Source organism: Cygnus olor, chromosome 2, assembly GCF_009769625.2.
Source record: "Cygnus olor isolate bCygOlo1 chromosome 2, bCygOlo1.pri.v2, whole genome shotgun sequence".
Lineage (NCBI taxonomy): Eukaryota > Metazoa > Chordata > Aves > Anseriformes > Anatidae > Cygnus > Cygnus olor.
In genome coordinates this window covers 144491370-144509842 of record NC_049170.1, presented here as the reverse complement: position 1 = coordinate 144509842, position 18473 = coordinate 144491370, and the positions used below count along the sequence as shown (strand labels likewise).

Genomic DNA, 18473 nt, shown 5'->3' with positions numbered 1-18473 from the left:
TCCATGATTCTTTCATTCTTTGATTGATTTTTACCTCCCTTTGTATAGCAAAATCATCTGGGATGGATGAATCATTTAATATGCCCTCCCTTGCCTCTCTCCAAGTGTCACTGTCAAGGATGGCTGCCCAGTGAATCTGCTCATCAACCTAAGTTTAAAACCTAGTTATTCTCATAAAATCCCAAAGTTTTATCATAATATGTTGGACTCCTCTGGACATCTGGCTACCTCTACAACAAAGGAGTTTGTCTCTGGAAATGTACCAGAATAAAACTTTACAGTAATAGCAGCACCTCCTGTGGTTGTGGGGCCATAATCTGAAATAACTCCTGATCATATTGCTTGTCTCTATAATATTTTAACAGTTACCTCTGTTAAATATTCTAAAGAATGAGGTTAAGTCAAGAGCTATCAATGCCAGAAATTCAAAAGCATTTGTACTCTTCCTGTTATAAAGTAGAATTACCATCAGTTTTATCACCATTCCTAGGAAAATTCCCATGACTATGCAGCATTTTCCAGTGAATAGATACGTAAACTTTCTTTGTTTTTCTTTCTACCCAATTATTTGTTTTATTTAGTACCACATATTTTAGAGTCAAACCCTTCCATGATATAGCTGTATATATATATATACCGAAATATTTGGTAGGAATTAGCATAATATAAACACTAGTAGCAATAATAAAGTTATTGATTTAGTGATGTGAATTGACATCTCATTTTAAAATCTTGCAAACTGAGATATCTCAATGACTAAGGATACTAGTTTGTAACTTATTTTTGATCTTGCCTCAGTCTGTACTGATTCAATTGACTACTGAAATTTATATTCTGGGTTATGATTAAAAAACATTTATGACAGTTAGAAATACATAGTAAAGACTTTTAAATCACCTATTGTAAATTCAGAAACGCACTGTGAGAGTTTATTCAAAATTTGAAAGTAGGCAGAACTGACTATATCTCAAAAGTTAACTCTGCATTTAGACACAAAAATGCTTTGAAAAAATAATACCAATCTGTAAATTTTTGGATGAGAAGGAATTTTAATATATTAAAAGACTGCTTCAGTCTAAAACTACTTTTTTAGAAAGTTTGTGTGACAGAATTCATTTCTGCTTTTAAAAAGTTTTTAAAGATCTGTGCTAGTTCTTGAGGAAATCATATTACAACATATATTACTTTTAGAGGTGGACTGTTCTTCAAAGGATTTTTGCTAACTAAATTTTTTTTTTTGGTGTGTTTTATTTTGTGGGGAAGAATCAGATATTGATTATTTAATTCAAAATGGTTCCTATTTAATTGAAAAAGGTGTTTTTTTTTTTTTTTTTTTTTTTTACTGTTTGGAGTAGGTCAAAGACTATAGCTGTTTTTCCAACTGCTTCTTCCCTTAATTCTCAAAACATCTTTAATTCTGCAGCCCTAAGTGCATAGATTCTGCATTTGGTATAACAATCCAAATCTCATGGCAATGACATCACAAGGTGACTATTTGCATCATTAGTTTTATGGATGTTTCATTGAGAATGGTAATTTTTCAGAAGTGTGAAAGATCAGTTAGTTCTCTTGTTTTCTTCCTGAGTTTGTAGCACTTTCAAAGATCTGAATTTCCATGTGGTCTAGAGCAAGAGGCTTTTGATTCACTTTTAAGAAATTATATTTCTTCTGAAGGTAATCCCCGTGGGTATTCACAGAGAAGACTGATTTAAATAACCATGTTTCTGAGGTTGTTTACATCTGAAGCAGTCTCATCTGTCATAGAAGGTTGTCTGCTATTTTTTGAAAGAAGGTAACAGAATCTAAGAAAATTGTCTGCAGTAGCATATAGTAAATACACTACTATATAGCCATTCTTATGTTCAATTTTTCTCGGCAGATACTTAAAAGAAAGTGTTAGTTTTGTCCTGATTCTTCAAGCATTGAGTCTTCAAACTCATTTCTAATCTTGCTAAAGTCACTTCAGACCAGCATCATATTTTGTTTGATAAAGTTTATTTCCTATCATAATGCTTATTTGAATTTTTTTCACCATTCTGCTTTTTTTTTTTCCCTTTTTTTCTTTTTCCTCCTCTTCTGAGTTTAGCTAAATCTACAATGTTTTAGAAAGATTAGGGAAACTGTGTTTGTTTTCCTTTCTCTAACTGACTTCAACAGGTTACTCAGATTTGCAATAATCTGTCACTTATCTGAAACTGCTGCAGGATTTCAAACTACCATATTTAATGTACTGTAAATGTACATTCTTTTTTTTTTTTCTTTGATATATTAAGTACCTGTGTAAATCTCATTAGAGGGGTCCATAATGCAGATCCAAGATTTTAATGAACCAGTTATATAATGACAGAGGTTTACTTTGCATGCCAATGGTCTTTAAATTTAAGTAAACACTGATTGTTTTGCTGTTACATTACAAGTAGCATGAAAATTGTAATTGTGGTTTCTGGGCATTTTAAGTTTATTTAAAAAGTATAATACTAAATGTATCTCAGTTTCTTCAGAAGTGAATTTTGTTATAACCTGTTTTTAAAGAGGGTATTTGCTTATTTTCAAACACTTAAAATATCTTGTACAACTGCTTTCCTTGATTTATTTAATAATTCTGATATTTACAAATTTCTTAGTATTGCTAATTAATTATTCTGTTGTAGACAATTTAATTTATTCTTTATTTTTTACATACAAAATTTTTTCAAGCTCTATAATCTACTTGTAGTCCAGATGCCCACAGGCTTGCACTTTGCAGCAATTTTTTTTTTTTCTATCAATATTCCAAATTTAATAGGAAATAAATTCAATAGCAATGAAGCTTGAAAAGTAATATGTTGCATGGATTCAACTAAATGATAAACTACTTCAGAACTTTTAAGTTGACCTTCAGTAGTTGTATCTTGACAGTCTTTCATGCAGTTCACATGAAAAAGACTGACAACTTTTACCAGCACATTTTAACGAAAAGATATCTTTTTCTAAGATATGTTACGCTTCAAGTAGTCAGTCTATATGAATTAGAAGTTGTTATACCTAAAATAACAGAAATGCTCCAAATTGGTGTTAGCAGTTCATATTATTCTGGAAGTCATGCCATTTTGTCTTGTTAAGTAATGGTTCTAAACTAACTTTAAAAATATTCTGACTTAATTATGAAGATAACATTTTCTCAGATCACACATAAAAAAAAAAGCAACAAATTACATACACTACATAATCTTTAGATGTGTTTAGCTTTGGAAAAAAATAAAAAAGTAAGAGTGTAAGGGAAGTACTAGTTAAATAAAATTATTTCAAAAACTGGTCCTTACAGTGAAATCTCTGTTTATATCTTTTCCATTGATTATTTTCCCTGTAATCAAAAATGAAACCTGTATGAATTTATTTCCAGGCATGACTTTGATAAGGTGTCCTCTTTAGGTATGCCAGGAAGCTGAGTCCTGGGTCAATTTCTGCTTGCATGTTGGATACTTTTGACTTTTCAAGTGGAAGAATTACAGGGAGAGTGAATAGGAGAAAAAAAGCAGAGGGTCAGAGTACTGATGAAGGCACTTTCCATGATTAGTTCTCCTAAAATGAAGAAGTCATTGCTCAGAATGTATATCCTAAGACCCAGGAGAGAGAAGAAGGCTATAAAAATACCATTGAGACCAGAAATTTATTATTTGGATCCAAATTCTTAAACAAACAAACACACACCTTTAGTATTTATCTGCAATCTCCCCAAACATAAGAAATCTGATTCCCCTGCAGTTTGGCAGCAGTAAGCAGGTGCGAGGAGTATTAAATATGGAAGGCTTTCAATCCCAGGGAGGATTTTTAATTCATTCTGTGATGGGATTTCAAATGTCTGCTCGTTTTTATGTTTAGTTCAATTGCCCAGATGTTTGTTACATCTGAGAGATTGCCCTTCTCTGGCTGCATGAGCAAGGAGGCAGTTACTTTGAAACAGCAGATCTCCTGTATAAAAGGCCTCAAAGATATTACATGAGGAATTAGAAAGAAGTATTAAATATCCTCAGAAAGAAAATTAATTTCATACTGTGGATAAAATCTTGAGTGTATATCAGCTGACTTGCTGAAGCCAGACTTTCATCCTATGGCACTGGTAGCAATGCTTTTAAAATAGAAATACAAGGTTACCTCCTGTCAAGGAGTTATGAACAAACCAATGTATCTCAGTGCCTAAGGGTAGGGAAAAATCTTGTGTTTTCTCAGGAAAGTGACCATCTTCATCTGTTGGATGATTTATAGGGTGGTAGATATATGTTACTTTTTAAAGTTCATCAAAGTTTGGTGGCACTATTGAAGTTAAAGCCTCTTCATTTTCAGTTATAGGAAATGGCTCACAATTCTCTGTTGTAGAATGTGAAACATATACTTAAAGTAAATTTTAATGACAATCATATATATGTACCAAAAATGTTATGGGTTCTTTAAATGGCCTCCAGTCATTTATTTTGACTACTTGCCATTTTAAGCCTTCTTCTCCTCAGGATGAGCATAAGCAGTCCTGATGTTTCCTAGACCTCATGTTTCTTGCTGAAAGAAGAAGCATGTTCAATGTTGACACAAGGGACAGAAACTGTTGTCCCTCTTCCAGCTTACACAGCTGAGACAAGTAGAGGACTTTGAGAAGTTTCTGAACCTCTTTCAGAAAAGATGCCTGTAACAGAGATAAGAAATTAGTCTTTGAAGGAAAAACAGTACTTCCTTAAAGTTCTTCAGATGCAGTGATAACTGGTTGACAGTGATAGCTTATTTTTTGGCTGGTATTTTGTACCAGTTTCACTGAGTTGGTTATAAGGTTTGTTATAAGCCAACACTATGAAATGACTGAAAAAGTCATTTTGGCTCTTTGTTATAAGCACGTGCTTATGCAAGGGCAAGACAATCTATTTTATCCAATTATTTGCAAAGGACTATAGCTATCTCTTCTCACAGCCTTAAAATGATGTAAAACATAAAGAAAGAGTCTAAAAACAAGCTTCTACTGAACACTTTCTAGTGTCTACATATTGGCACCATTTCCATTGAACTGTGCAGAGAATAAGCCTTCAATTACCTCATTTGTGAAAGCAAATGCCCTTTTAAATAAATAGAAATGAAATGGCAATTTGGTTAACTTAGGAAGTCCTAAATTTCTTGTAACTCATAAAAGCTGGTTTTCAGAGGCACTATAATGTTGCTCTTACATTGTATACTTCAAAAACATAAGATTTTTGTGCTCTTTATCAGGCTTTTTTAGAAATGTCTGGAATTTCTCTAGATTGAGGAAAAGAGTATAAAACCAAGGAAATAAGAAAAAATGTATGTGCACCTACCAAACCTAAAATGGAAGAAAATGAAACTCAGAAAGTATTGGGAGGTTATAGCAGTCTGTTGGGAATGGACACTAATGAGTGTCCTTAGAATAAAAGTCATCCCTTCTCTGAAAACGCTGTAGAAAAAGTTGCAGAAAGCTGCAGGACATTTGAGGGAGGCAGAGAAGAAAGTGAAGTGCAGGAAGAACTTAAATCTAGAATATTAAAGAAGAGAAATGAATGTTTGTATTTATGTGGAAAAAAGGAATGACAGTCAGGCAAAGTTCCTGGTGACTGGAAAAAGGAAAACATCATGGACATTTTTTAAAAATGGTAGAAAGGAAAACCTGGGGAACTACAGACCAGTGAGTCTGTGCCTGGAAAGATCATGGGACAGATCCTTCTGGAGGCAACTCAAGGCACGTGAAAGACAAGTAGCTGATCTGAGACAGCCACCATGGCTTTACTGAGGGCATATTGTGCCTGTCCAAAATGATTGGCTTTCAGTGTTGGAATGACTCCATCAGATGACAAGGGATGACTGACCAATGTCATCTACCTGGAATTTTGTAAGGCCTTTGACAAAGTTCCACACAACATCTTCGTCTTTGGAGAGGTGAACTTCGATTTGAAAGGTGAACTGTTTGGTGTATAAAGATTTGGCTGGGTGGCCACAGCCAGAGAGAGGTGGACAAAAGTTCTATGTCCAGGTGGAGGCTGGTGATGAGTGGTGTCCCTCAGGGGTGTGTCTTGGGACCAGTGCTATCTAAGGTCTTTATCAGCAACATAAACAGTGGGATCAAGTGCACTCTCAGAAAGTTTGCAGATGACACTAAGCAGAGTGGTGCAGTTGATATTGCAGAAGGAAGGAATGCCATCCAAAGGGACCTGGACAAGCTTGAGAAGGGGGCCCACGGGAACATAATGAGGTTCAACAATTTAAGGTGCAAGGTGCTGCACCTGATTTGGGGCAAACTTGAACATGAGTACAGACTGGGAGAAGAACTCATTGAGAGCAGCCTTGCAGGGAAGGGCTTGGGGGTTCTGATGGACAAAAAGCTCAACATGAGCCAGCAGTGCATGCTTGCAGCCCAGAAGACCAACTGCATCCTGGGCTGCATCAAAAGAGGAGTGAGTGGCCAGCAGGTCAAGGGAGGTGATTGTCCCTCTCTACTCTGCCCTTGTGAGGCCCCACTTGGAGTACTGCATTCAGGTCTAGGACCCCCAGCACAAGAAGGATGTTGACTTGTTAGAGTGGGTCCACGGGAGGGCCACGAAGTTGATTAGAGGGCTGAAGCACCCCTGCTATGAAGAAAGTCTGAGAGAGCTGGGAATGTTCAGCCTACAGAAGAGAAGTCTCCGGGGTCACCTTATTGCAGCTTTTTGGTACTTAGAGGGGGTTTATAAAAGAGATGGAGAGCGACTCTTCGCTCAGTCAGATGACAACAGGACAAGAGGGAAATGGTTTAAAACTAAAAGATGGGAGATTTAAATTAGATATTAGGAGGAAATTCTTCACTCAGAGGGTGGTGAGGCAATAGGTTGCCCAGAGAAGTTGTGGATGAAGGTGTTCAAAGCCAGGTTGGATGAGGCCCTGGGCAACCTCATCTAGTGGGTGGCATCCCTGCCTATGGCAGGGGGGTTGGAATTAGGTGGACCTTATCTTTAACGTCCCTTCCAATCCAAGCTATTCTATGGTTCTATGATACTTGCCTTGGTAGAAATAAATGAAAATTGAATACATACATGAGGTAAAAAATGATGTTACTGATGTTTATTGTGACTCCACCATCACCCAAAGCATGACTGAAATCATGAAGAGGGGTGACATTTTATGATTTCAATAAATATTTAGCCCATAAGACAGATGAGACAGATGAGAATTAAATAACTGAATTTTAACATCTTGTAAGAAATAATACAATGGAAACTTTGCATCATACCAGGTATTAAGAGGGCTTTGTCAACGAAGTTGTGCATCTTTACGCTTAACTCAATAAGCATTTTTCTTTTCTATAGTAACTTCAATCTTTTCAAAATTCTTTATCTTGTGCTTTGAACCAATCCTTCCCTTTAATGAAAAACAAGTTTGCAAGTAAATCATGTTCTAAATGTTAGCTATGAAATCTAGATGAAAAAGATCACAGTATGCATTAGCAGTTATTTCAGCATGAAATTTGCCTTTGCATTTGCTTTGAAAGTAGAGACTAAAGTGCATGTTGTATGGATTCTTTTGCCATGTTTTTTGTTTTACTGGCAAAAAGACTAAACCTATCAAAATCAAACTTCATTGTTTTTTCCATTTTTGGATTTGAATACTTATCTTCTGATACATGCATAGCTGTGTTACATTCTACTAGTCATCACTGAAAAATTTCCAAGTTTTTCATCTTGCCATGTATGAATAATTTTCTTTTGTTATAATTTGGATAAGCAACATAAGGAGCAAATGGAAGTTTTATATCTTATGGAAGTGTATATTTCACATGCATGTGTGGACAGGAATAATTATTGGATCCATTATGACATTGCTTAGTAGAAGGTATACCACCTTGCAAAGCACTGTTTTTTTTTTTTTTTTTTTTTTTTTTTTTCCCCATCTAGACACTGTTCTTTTTCTGGATAAAAATATGATTTCTTTTTTTTTAGTCACAGAAAATCTGTATTTGAGTTTTTCGTTATACCTCACATTGAATGAACACAGTAACATATGTGTAATTGATATTCCAACTTAGACACGACAGCAGTGACATAGGTTTGGAATTATGGAACTGCATTATAACACTGAGCCAAAGTTCACACTGTGCTTTCCATACTTGGTCTGGAGAGATGGACAGAAATTATCAGCACATGCTATATAATTTTCAAGTGTCTCTCTCTCTAAAGTTTATCTTAGATTTATTTGAAGTAGACCTGAGCAAGAGATTTCTAGAAAAAAAAAAAAAAAGAAAAAAGAGATATGTACAGACACTACTTAGCTATTTTAAATGTTTTATTCCAGTGACTGTGTTTGGGGGGAGGTACTAGATTTCTATGATGAGGGTCATATGATAAGTTTAATTTTGTAAAGTGACTTGTGCGCAAACTGTATTCCAAAAGATTTCTAAGGTGCTAAATAGAACAACTGAGCCTAAATAATAAATAATAACACGTGAAGAAGAATTAAAATAGTATATGAGGGAGAGATTCAGAAAGAGATAAATAAATAAAACAGACTACTAGCAATGAAAATAACAAATGAGTCATCATAGGTACTGACATGAAAATGAATTCTCTAAGCTAATTTGCAGAAGAAGGTAAAATTTGTCATGCATGTCAGATGAGGCAAACAAAGCCCTAATTACTCTCTAAGAGGACTTTCCATTCCCTCTGTCCTACATACCTATGATATATTGACTGTACAATAGTAATCATACTTCATAAGAGGAATCTTTTCTTACTGTTGGAGATAAATATGAAAAAGCTAAGATTTAAAAAATAAAATTGTACATGTCCCTCTTCTGTTATCAAAAAAATGTACTTTACAGTGTTACAATACAAAGTGTATAATCTTAAGAGATTTCTACTTCACACTTCAGAATAAGGATCTCTGCACATTTCAATGCTTAACATGAAGACATGCTTGTGAATGTGCCATAATGAAGATGATTTAATGAGCTCAAATATATACATAAAGAGACGACATCTTGCTTGTATTTTGTTATGAAATGCATATTATCTTTCTCTGAAAAAGCATGCTGAGCAGCTGCCTCTCTCAATGAAATTCTCCTGTTAGTGGAAGGCACTTGCTCTGAATGCACTTAGGGAAGAGAATTTTCTGGGGCACAAAAGGCAAACCAGGAAAAATGATCTAATTTTTTAAGGGATCAAAGAGCAGAAAGCCTGGAGAAAGCAATTAGGAACTGCTATAACTGAAACTTAGAGCGAAAGTATAGAAAAACATGTCCTGCCAGGACACAGGGAGGGATTTTTCAAATAATTATTATTGATTTCTCTTTTTTCCTAAAAAATGATTTTTTCTCTATAATAATAATAATAATAATAATAATAATAATAATAATTTCCGTATCTTTTACCAATACTCCTACATTTTGTACGTGGAGGCTATTTCAGGCATTTGGGGATAGTCATATTAAGGAGGATCTATTGGCAGATCCATCTTTCATTTTTGATCCACTTGGGTGTCAACATACAAGCTGTTCATCTTAATATTGTATTTAGATATATTAAAGCTTAATAAGTTCTTTCTGGTTTTACAAATACACAGTGGAGTTGTTTTTACATGAGAAAATATAGAGACGTAACAGATGACTATTTCATCTTGATCTTTTAAGCACACAGTTTAAAAAAACAGAATTATTGTTTTGAAAAAGCTTGCTCAAAATAATAATAATAAAAAAAAAAACATAGAATATCCCATGTTGGAAGGGACCCATAAGGATCATCAAATCCAACTACTGGCACTGCATAGGTCTGCCCAAAAGTTTAAACCATGTGACTAAGTGCACAGTCCAATCCCTTCTTAAATACAGACAGGCTTGGTGCAGTGACTACTTCACTGGGGAGCCTGTTCCAGTGTACGACCACCCTCTCGGTGAAGAACCTCCTCCTGATGTCTAGCCTAAACTTCCCCTGCCTCAGCTTAACACCGTTCCCGTAGGTCCTATCACTGGTGATAACGGAGAATAGGTCACCTGCCTCTCCACTCCCCCTCGCGAGGAAGTTGTCGACTGTGATGAGGTCCCCCCTCAGCCTCCTCTTCTCCAGGCTGAACAGGCCCAGTGACCTCAGCCGCTCCTCATATGTCTTCCCCTCTAGGCCCTTCATCTGGACACTCTCCCAACAGTTTCACGTCCTTTTTGTACTGTGGTGCCCAGAACTGCACACAGTAGTCGAGGTGAGGCTGCACCGGCGCAGAGTAGAGCAGGACAATCACTTCCCTCGACCAACTAGCAATGCTGTGCTTGATGCATCCCAGGATACGGTTGGCCCTCCTGGCTGCCAGGGCACACTGCTGGCTCATATTCAGCTTGCTGTCAACCACAACCCCCAGATCCCTCTCTGCGGGGTTGCTCTCCAGCGTCTCGTCGCCCAGTCTGTACATATAGCCAGGGTTGCCCTGTCCCAGGTGCAGGACCCGACACTTGCTTTCATTAAACTTCATGTGGTTGGTGATCTCCCAGCTCTCCAATCTGTCCAGATCTCTCTGCAAGGCCTTTCCACCCTCATCCGAGTCCACAACTCCTCCAAGTTTGGTGTCGTCGGCAAATTTGCTCAAAACACCTTCTAGTCCTACATCCAAATCATTTATAAAAACATTGAAGAGGACTGGCCCGAAAATGGAGCCTTGAGGGACCCCACTAGTGACCATCCGCCAGCCAGATGTGGCCCCATTTACTACAACCCTTTGAGCCTGGCCCGTCAGCCAGTTGCTCACCCATTGTATGATGTTTTGGTAAGTTGTATGCTGGACATTTTGTCCAGTAGGATCCTATGGGAAACCACGTCAAAAGCTTTGCTGAAGTCCAAAGAGATCACATCAGCTGGTTTCCCTTGGTCAACTAGGTGAGTGATCTTATCATAAAAAGAAATCAAATTTGTTAGGCAGGACCTACCCCTCATGAACCCACGTTGGCTGCCTTGTCCCCCAGCTGCGCTTCAATAACTTCAAGGATCATCCTCTCCATAATTTTACCAGGCACTGACGTGAGACTGACAGGCCTGTAATTGCTAGGGTCTTCTTTCTTACCCTTCTTGAAAATTGGCACAACATTTGCCAGCTTCCAGTCCAATGGGACCTCTCCAGATTCCCAAGATCGTTGAAAAATAATTGAGAGAGGTCCCGCGATGACGTCAGCCAGCTCTTTAAGCACCCTGGGATGAATCCCGTCCGGACCCATGGACTTGTATGGATCCAGGTGGAGCAGCAAATCCTGCACACGTTCAGGGTCAGTTGGGAGTTTGTCATTCCCACCGTCACGGTCCTCCAGCTCAGGGTACCCTGGGTCCCGAAGCCCATCATCAGCGTTGAAGACAGAGGCGAAGAAGGCATTAAATGTCTCTGCTTTGCCTATGTCATTGTCTGTGAGGAGACCTTCCCCATCTAGTAGCGGACCTATGTTTTCTTTGGTTCTCCTTTTTCCGTTCACATATCTAAAAAAACCTTTTTTATTGTCTCCCACAGTCATGGCCAGCTTCAACTCTAGTTGGGCTTTGGCCACACGAATTTTCTCCCTACAAACACGAACAGCATCCCTGTATTCCTTCATTGTTGCCTGACCCTCCTTCCAGCAGCCGTACACTTTCTTTTTTCACCTAAGCTCCAGTAGGAGATCCTCTGGTCAGCCAGGCCAGCCTTCTGTCCTGCTTGCCTGACTTCCGATGTTTTGGAATCGCCTGATCTTGTGCTTTTAGGAGGCAGTGCTTAAAGATGGACCAGCACTGATGGACGCCAATGCCTTCAAATGCAGTTTCCCAGGGGACCTTGCTGACTAGTTCCCTGAGCAGCCTGAAGTCTGCTTTCCCCATATCCAGGGCTGAAGTTTTGTTGACAGTTTTCCTTCTGTCACCATAAATTCTAAACTCAACCACTTCATGGTCACTATGACCGAGACAGCCACCAATTGCCATGTCTCCCACAAGACCCTCTCTGTTCTCCAGCAACAGATCTAGGAGGGCACCTTTCCTAGTTGGCTCTCTAGCACCTGCACCAAGAAGTTATCATCTAGGTGCTTTATGAACCTCCTGGACTTGCTCGTGTCAGCCGTGTGGTGATCCCAGTTGACATCTGGCAAGTTGAAATCCCCCAATAGGATAAGGGGAGTTGATCTCGAGGCATCTCTTAGTTCTGCAAAGAATAATTCATCGGCATTGTCGTCCTGGCCAGGTGGTCTGTAATAGACTCCCACAATGACATCCCCTTTATTTGTTCATCCCTTAATCCTTACCCAAAGGCTCTCAACTTTGCCATCGCCAAGTTGAAGTTCCACACAGTCCAGCCCATGCTTCACATTCATTGCCACCCTGCCAGCTCGCCTACCCAGCCTGTCCCTCTTGAAGAGCCTGTAACCATCTATTGCAACACACCAGCCACAGAATTCATAAATAGCCTTTCAGCCTCTTCCAGTCCCAAAATCTGGGGAGGAGCAGCAAAAGGTTTATGGATATAATCTGTAGCAGAACTGCACGAAACGAATAGGACTGATTAACTACTATGGAGTTTCTCTTCCTTTTTACAGAAAAAAAAAAAAAAAAAAGGAATTGATGCAAATAGTTTTTCTCATAGAAGAGCAAATATAGCCTTTTACATCTGTATATATTTATTTGCAAAGATGCTACCATATGTCTTTATATAAACAGTGTGGAAAACACATTTGTTAGGGTGGTTTTGAATTAAGTGGCCAGGATTCATATTAAATCATGGGCTCTACCTTTCTTAAGTCAGAGCTTGGTGAGAAGTATTTTGATAAATGTGAAATTGTGAATTGAAATGACGTTTTCTTGAAGATTGATATTAAAACAAAACATAACCAAACCCATTTTGCTAACTTCTGTTTCCTTGCTTGTTTGTTTTAGGATTTATTTATACCTGTGGTGGAACTTTAAAAGGACTGAATGGCACTATAGAAAGCCCTGGCTTCCCCTATGGATATCCAAATGGTGCAAATTGTACATGGGTTATAATAGCAGAAGAAAGAAACAGAATACAGATTGTCTTTCAGTCTTTTGCTCTTGAAGAAGAATATGATTATTTGTCATTATATGATGGGCATCCTCATCCTGCAAACTTTAGGACAAGGTAAATAATAAACATTATTAAAATGTAACTTGTATTCATATGTTAAAAAAATATCTGAGAAAATAGTTAAAACTAATGCCTTTATATTATTAATTATTTGTTATTTAGATTTTAAGGTGCAACTTTTCTTTAATCAATGAAAAATGACTTTAAAGGTATATGTTGTGTTTTAATTACATTTAAAATAAGTGTTAAAAACATTAGCCCTCATAAAATCTCGTTTCAGTAATGCAATGAAATTAAAAACATACATGTATGAATGAACATAAATTGAGGATGAAACAGTGCATCTCAGGGTGCATGACCACCCTGATTTGTAGAACTTTTGTATTTTTTGCAATAGAAGGCTTTCAAGAGGGATTTGAAAAACAAAACATCTTTTAAAGTAGAAAGATATATTTTTTTGTTATTGTTTATAAGAAACTTCTAACACGAGGGGATCACAACAGTGAAAAAAATATTTGAAAAATCAAGAGCTTGATGGGTCACAGACTAACAGTCCAGCACCTGTACACTACAAAGATAATGTAATAAATTACTAGAGGAGAATTAGAACTGTAAAATTCTTTGACTCATATCTGTGCAGGTTGCAAATTCTGTTTGTCAAATGAATAACACCCAGCAGATATGGGGAAATATATTTGTAATGAAGTTTGTTTTCTTTGTGTTTCTATATTTCCCTTTGTACTTCCTGTTTCATGTGTTTGTGTGCAATTCTAATACCAGCTGCAGGAAAGAGGGTACCCATAACTTTGAGAGTTGTCTTCCACAAGAAGAAGACACGAGTACATGTGGTTTTCCTCCTTTATGCCCACTCCTCAAAAAATGAAGTTTACAGGGAGATTTGATCATGTGTAAGAGTCCAAAAAGTAAGACCCTCATTGTCAGTCAAGACTTCATCTGGTGAATATACTGTAAACTGTAATCCCAGGGAACACGTGAACAACATTCTGTACAAGTGCAATAGAATAAAACAGTCATTAATATTAGGAATTACAGTTCTTACTGAGTTATAGTCTTAATGAGCATTAGAGAAAACAGGTGAAGAAAGCTAGAAGGGTGTGAGGAAGAGGAAAGTAATACCTTGCAAAGGCAGAAAATTTTGTATAACTTGTTCAAACCACAAAGAAGGTATTTGTGTGGCTGCATATGTTCACTTCTATGTACACCTATCTGTACAAAAATACATATATATATATAAATATCTATCTACATATATTTATATATGTATTCAGGATTCCTTTTACATTAAACAGCCTTCAAATCTGAAGTTTCAGGATGCTTTTTATTTTTTTATTTTTTTTTTAATTTTATTTTTGATATATTGTGAGCAAAGTCAAGGAAGTTTGGCATGCTCAAAAGTTTTGGTATTGTGCACTTAGAATGCCACTACATTATGGCAAGGAAATAGATAAGAATTCTGTAGAAGTCAGTTGAATAAATCAGCACTTAAAAAGGAAAATGCAGTTAAGTTTCCGTACAAGTCTTGAAATAGATTCTTTCACAAGACTTGCGAGACCTTGCCTGTGTGTGGGTGCAGGGAAAAAAAATAGTATACAGTTGTGTGAGACTGGAGTATTGGGTTTTAATTTAAGAAAGTAATAGCGAAATTATGCAAGCTCTACTAAATCTTTCATGGTGATGTTTATTTTCTCAGACTACTGTAGGAAGGAGTAAGGTAATGTTTCATGAGCTTTTCTTTTTGCAAAAGGTTTTTACTTAAGTAGAGTTTCAATGGTATACAGATTCTCGTGGAAACTTTCTAGCATGACAGTCGATTTTATTTTTTTATCTATTGACATTCATAAAAATGTAATCAACTCACTATCACCTTAAAGACTAAAATATCCTCAGGGGATTATACACATCTATTTGCAAAGTACATAACAGGACAGCTAAAAAATGGTCTCAGACATTGGTTTCTACTACAATTTGTTCATTGAAAATGGTTTCTGTATGACATAAAGAAGTTTCCCAGCTGGGCAGTTTGTGAAGCTCATGACCTCTGACTCCATCTTCATCCAGCTTTGTATATCCTTTAATTTTTATCCTCAAAATTGAATCTTGTTGAATTTTGCAGTTATTGACTGTCTTCAGAAATTGCTTAACAGCGTTATGTAGTTTAGATGGCACTTAATGGCAGCTAAACCATCCACAAATGGAAGAGAAGCATATCAGACATGGCCATTAAAGAAAGTGTACAGTCAATATTATAGTTTCATGTATTATTTTATTGTATATGCTTGATCAAGCATATTTAATGTGCTAGATATTTGCCTCAAACTATAAATACAGAAAATCTAGAATAAAGCTGTGAAGACAAATATATATATATCGTTCTATAAATCATATTTCTGTAGCACCCACAAAAAAAGTCGGCTAGCAGAAAAAATAGTATTACTTCTTGTATTTGAAATAAACTCTCAGCAAATTTCATTCCTGTTAGTCTACTTGTAGCATGTCACTGTCTATATTCTTGTCTTGTCCTGTGCATCTTTGTGACACTTCCGAGTACTATATCTTTCATATTTATACATTTAGTTCAAAAAAAAAAAAAAAAAAAAAAAAAAAAAGCAGGGTTTGTTTTTATATTATTGATTTAAAATTGCCACTTTGGATACATCTTATTTTGGAAATTAGCTAATAGTTCTGACTTCTATTCTGAGTGAAAGTGTTGTATTTTCAGGTAGAAGTCCTGTTCCATTTTTATAAATGTTCTGCCTTTCAAAAAGTTTTTGTATGTTACTAGATGCTTTCAAACAAGTTTTTTGACGATGCATATCAATAACACTTTAAAAAAAATTCTGGGTGCTCAGCTTGAGAAATAAGCACTTATGATAAGAAATTTCACTTTTAAGTTCAATAAATGGAAAGTATGTTTCGAACTGATAAAACATCACATAAACCACCAGTTTTGAAAAAGCCAGATGGAGTCATCTAATGATACCCCTTGCATATTATGCAAACAAATTTCAGTAAAACTTGTAAATAATTCACTGTAGTAGCTAGTGCCATATATCAAGGACTACCAGAAACAGGATTGCTCCTTGAGGGATACAAGCTGGGTGTCAAGGCTGACCTCACACAGGCTGTGCTCTCAGCAGGGCACAATCCTGCAAGTGCAGACCTGGGAACTGGTAACAGGGTCCTGGGAACTAGTCACAGGAGTAACAGTCCCTGACATGAGAAGTGATGAACCAGGTCTAGGGTCCCTCCAACGATCTCATCTGGGAGTAAAAAATTCATACATGAGGCAGGGACAGGGACAGAGCTAGGGAGGAGCACCTGTAGAGCATCGCTGAGACATGGGGTGAGCTGAAACAGAGTCTCAGGACCCTTGGGCAGGGGTGAGTGGGAATCCCAACTGAGGCTGGTCATGGCAAGGAGGGTCTGTTGGGTTCCTCCAGATTCTGACACCATATACAAAAATCTGGGACAAAACTATTAAATAATTACCTTCACAGCAATATTTAGATATTGTATAAAGTATGGGATTAACTGTATGATTTCTTTCATTGAGTACTCTTCATGTCAGTCCTTGAATACTCATATGTAAACAGTAATTAATTTTAAAACATGCAATTAGTGGCAGTGATATGATGTATTTGTAGGTGACTGAGAGAATGGCAACCCCAGTTCTGACATTTCCTAGTAACTGTTTTACTTTACAACCAATATACTTTTTGTATGTTTAGTTTTTAAGAAATTCCTGAGCATAACATATAATGTGCTATCAGGAAACACCAGAGTATGTATGTCCTTTTTTTTTTTTTTTTTTTTTTCCCTTAAAATATCATTTTTTGATCTAGTTAGTTACCCCAATTTGTAGTGTGATATTGGAAATAGTTTTAAATAATTGAACAATAATTTGCGATTATCTACCCAAACTTTGTTCACAGTTCCAAGTAAATATATTTCCCAAAATTACCAGTATGTAACCAGTTAATTGATTTAATATTTAAATATTCGTAATGAAATTAACATTGCATTGAATTCAATGAAACAAATTCAGATCTATTTTAAGCAGAGAAAAAATACATACCTGCTGCAATTATATTGGAATTAATTGAATAATCCAGTATATTTGTGTCTCGTTTTGATGACTAAAATAATTTTGTATAGTTATATGTTCAGAAAGCAATCTAAGCCAAATCTAGGCCAAATCTATATATTTATATATATAAACATATATATATATAAATTAAATAATATACATAATATATGAAATTATATATATAATTATATATATATATATATATATAATTATACATATATATATAAAATAATATATATAAATAAAATAAATGTTGTTTGCGCCTCTAGGAGAGCAGATTTAAGACAGGGGGAAAACCTGCTGCACAACAGCAGCTGGGAGGGCAAGAGTGAGAACCAGCCCTGCAGTCACCAAGGTCAGTGCAGAAGGAAGGCAGGAGGCGCTCCAGGCACAGAGCAGCAGTTCCCCTGCAGGCTGTGGAGAGGCCCCTGGTGGAGCAGGCTGTCCCCCTGCAGCCCATGGGTCCCACACGGAGCAGATCTCCACGCTGCAGCCTGTGGAGGAGCCCCCAGTGGAGCAGGTGGATGTGGCCTGGAGGAGGCTGCGGGCCATGGAGAGCCCCTGCAGGAGCAGGCCCCGGGCTGGAGCTGCAGCCCAGGGAGAGGAGCCCACACAAGAGCAGGTGATCTGGGGGGAGCTGCTGGCCGGGGGGGTTATAATGTTGAAGCAGTTTGCTCCTGACGGATGGGCCCTGTGGTACAGACCCAAGTTGGAGCAGTTGTTGAAGAGCTGCTGCCTGTGAGCAGCCCCCGCAGGCTCAGTTCAGGAAGGACAGCATCCCGTGGGAGGGACCCCACGTGGAGCAGGGGCAGAGAGCGACCGTGAAGGAGCAGCAGAGATGAAGTGCTATAGACTGACTGCAGGCCCTGTTCCCCATTCCTCTGCACCACTTAGGGGAAGGAGGTGGTAGAGTGTGGATGGGGGATTGGGGGGGGGGGGGGGGGGGGGGAGGTGTTTCTAATTTGTTTTCTTTGTTTCTCACTGCTCTAGCTTGTAAGTAGTAGGTTGAGTGATCTCCCTGTCCTAATCTCAACCCTTGAGCCCTTTCCATTTTATTTTCTTCCCCTTTCCCTTTGAGGAGGGCAAGTGAGAGAGTGGTTGTGGTGGAGCTCAGCTGCCCAGCTGGGTAAAACCACCATAATAAGGTTCTAGATTAAATCTGTCAGAGACAAAATCTCTTTGGTTATTCAGTTATTAAGCCTTTAAGACATACATCAGATTAGAATATTTGCAATTATTCAGGGTATATTCCCAAATAATCTTGACTACTAAAACGTGCAAAGCTTCCTTTTTCACTTTTTTCCCTTTTTCTGTTTTAGCATTTGGG

At 37.4% G+C, this 18473-nt stretch overlaps 1 protein-coding gene across 5 annotated transcripts in view; it reads left to right on the top strand.

Annotated features, from left to right (window-relative positions):
- Nucleotides 1-18473, top strand: part of CSMD3 (CUB and Sushi multiple domains 3) — a 710416-nt gene that overhangs the window by 78255 nt on the left and 613688 nt on the right. For all 5 annotated transcript variants that reach the window (XM_040546910.1, XM_040546915.1, XM_040546914.1 and 2 more), the window contains exon 2: nucleotides 12870-13092. In XM_040546910.1, the coding sequence (XP_040402844.1) occupies nucleotides 12870-13092 (223 nt within the window). The remainder of the gene's footprint in view (nucleotides 1-12869; nucleotides 13093-18473) is intronic.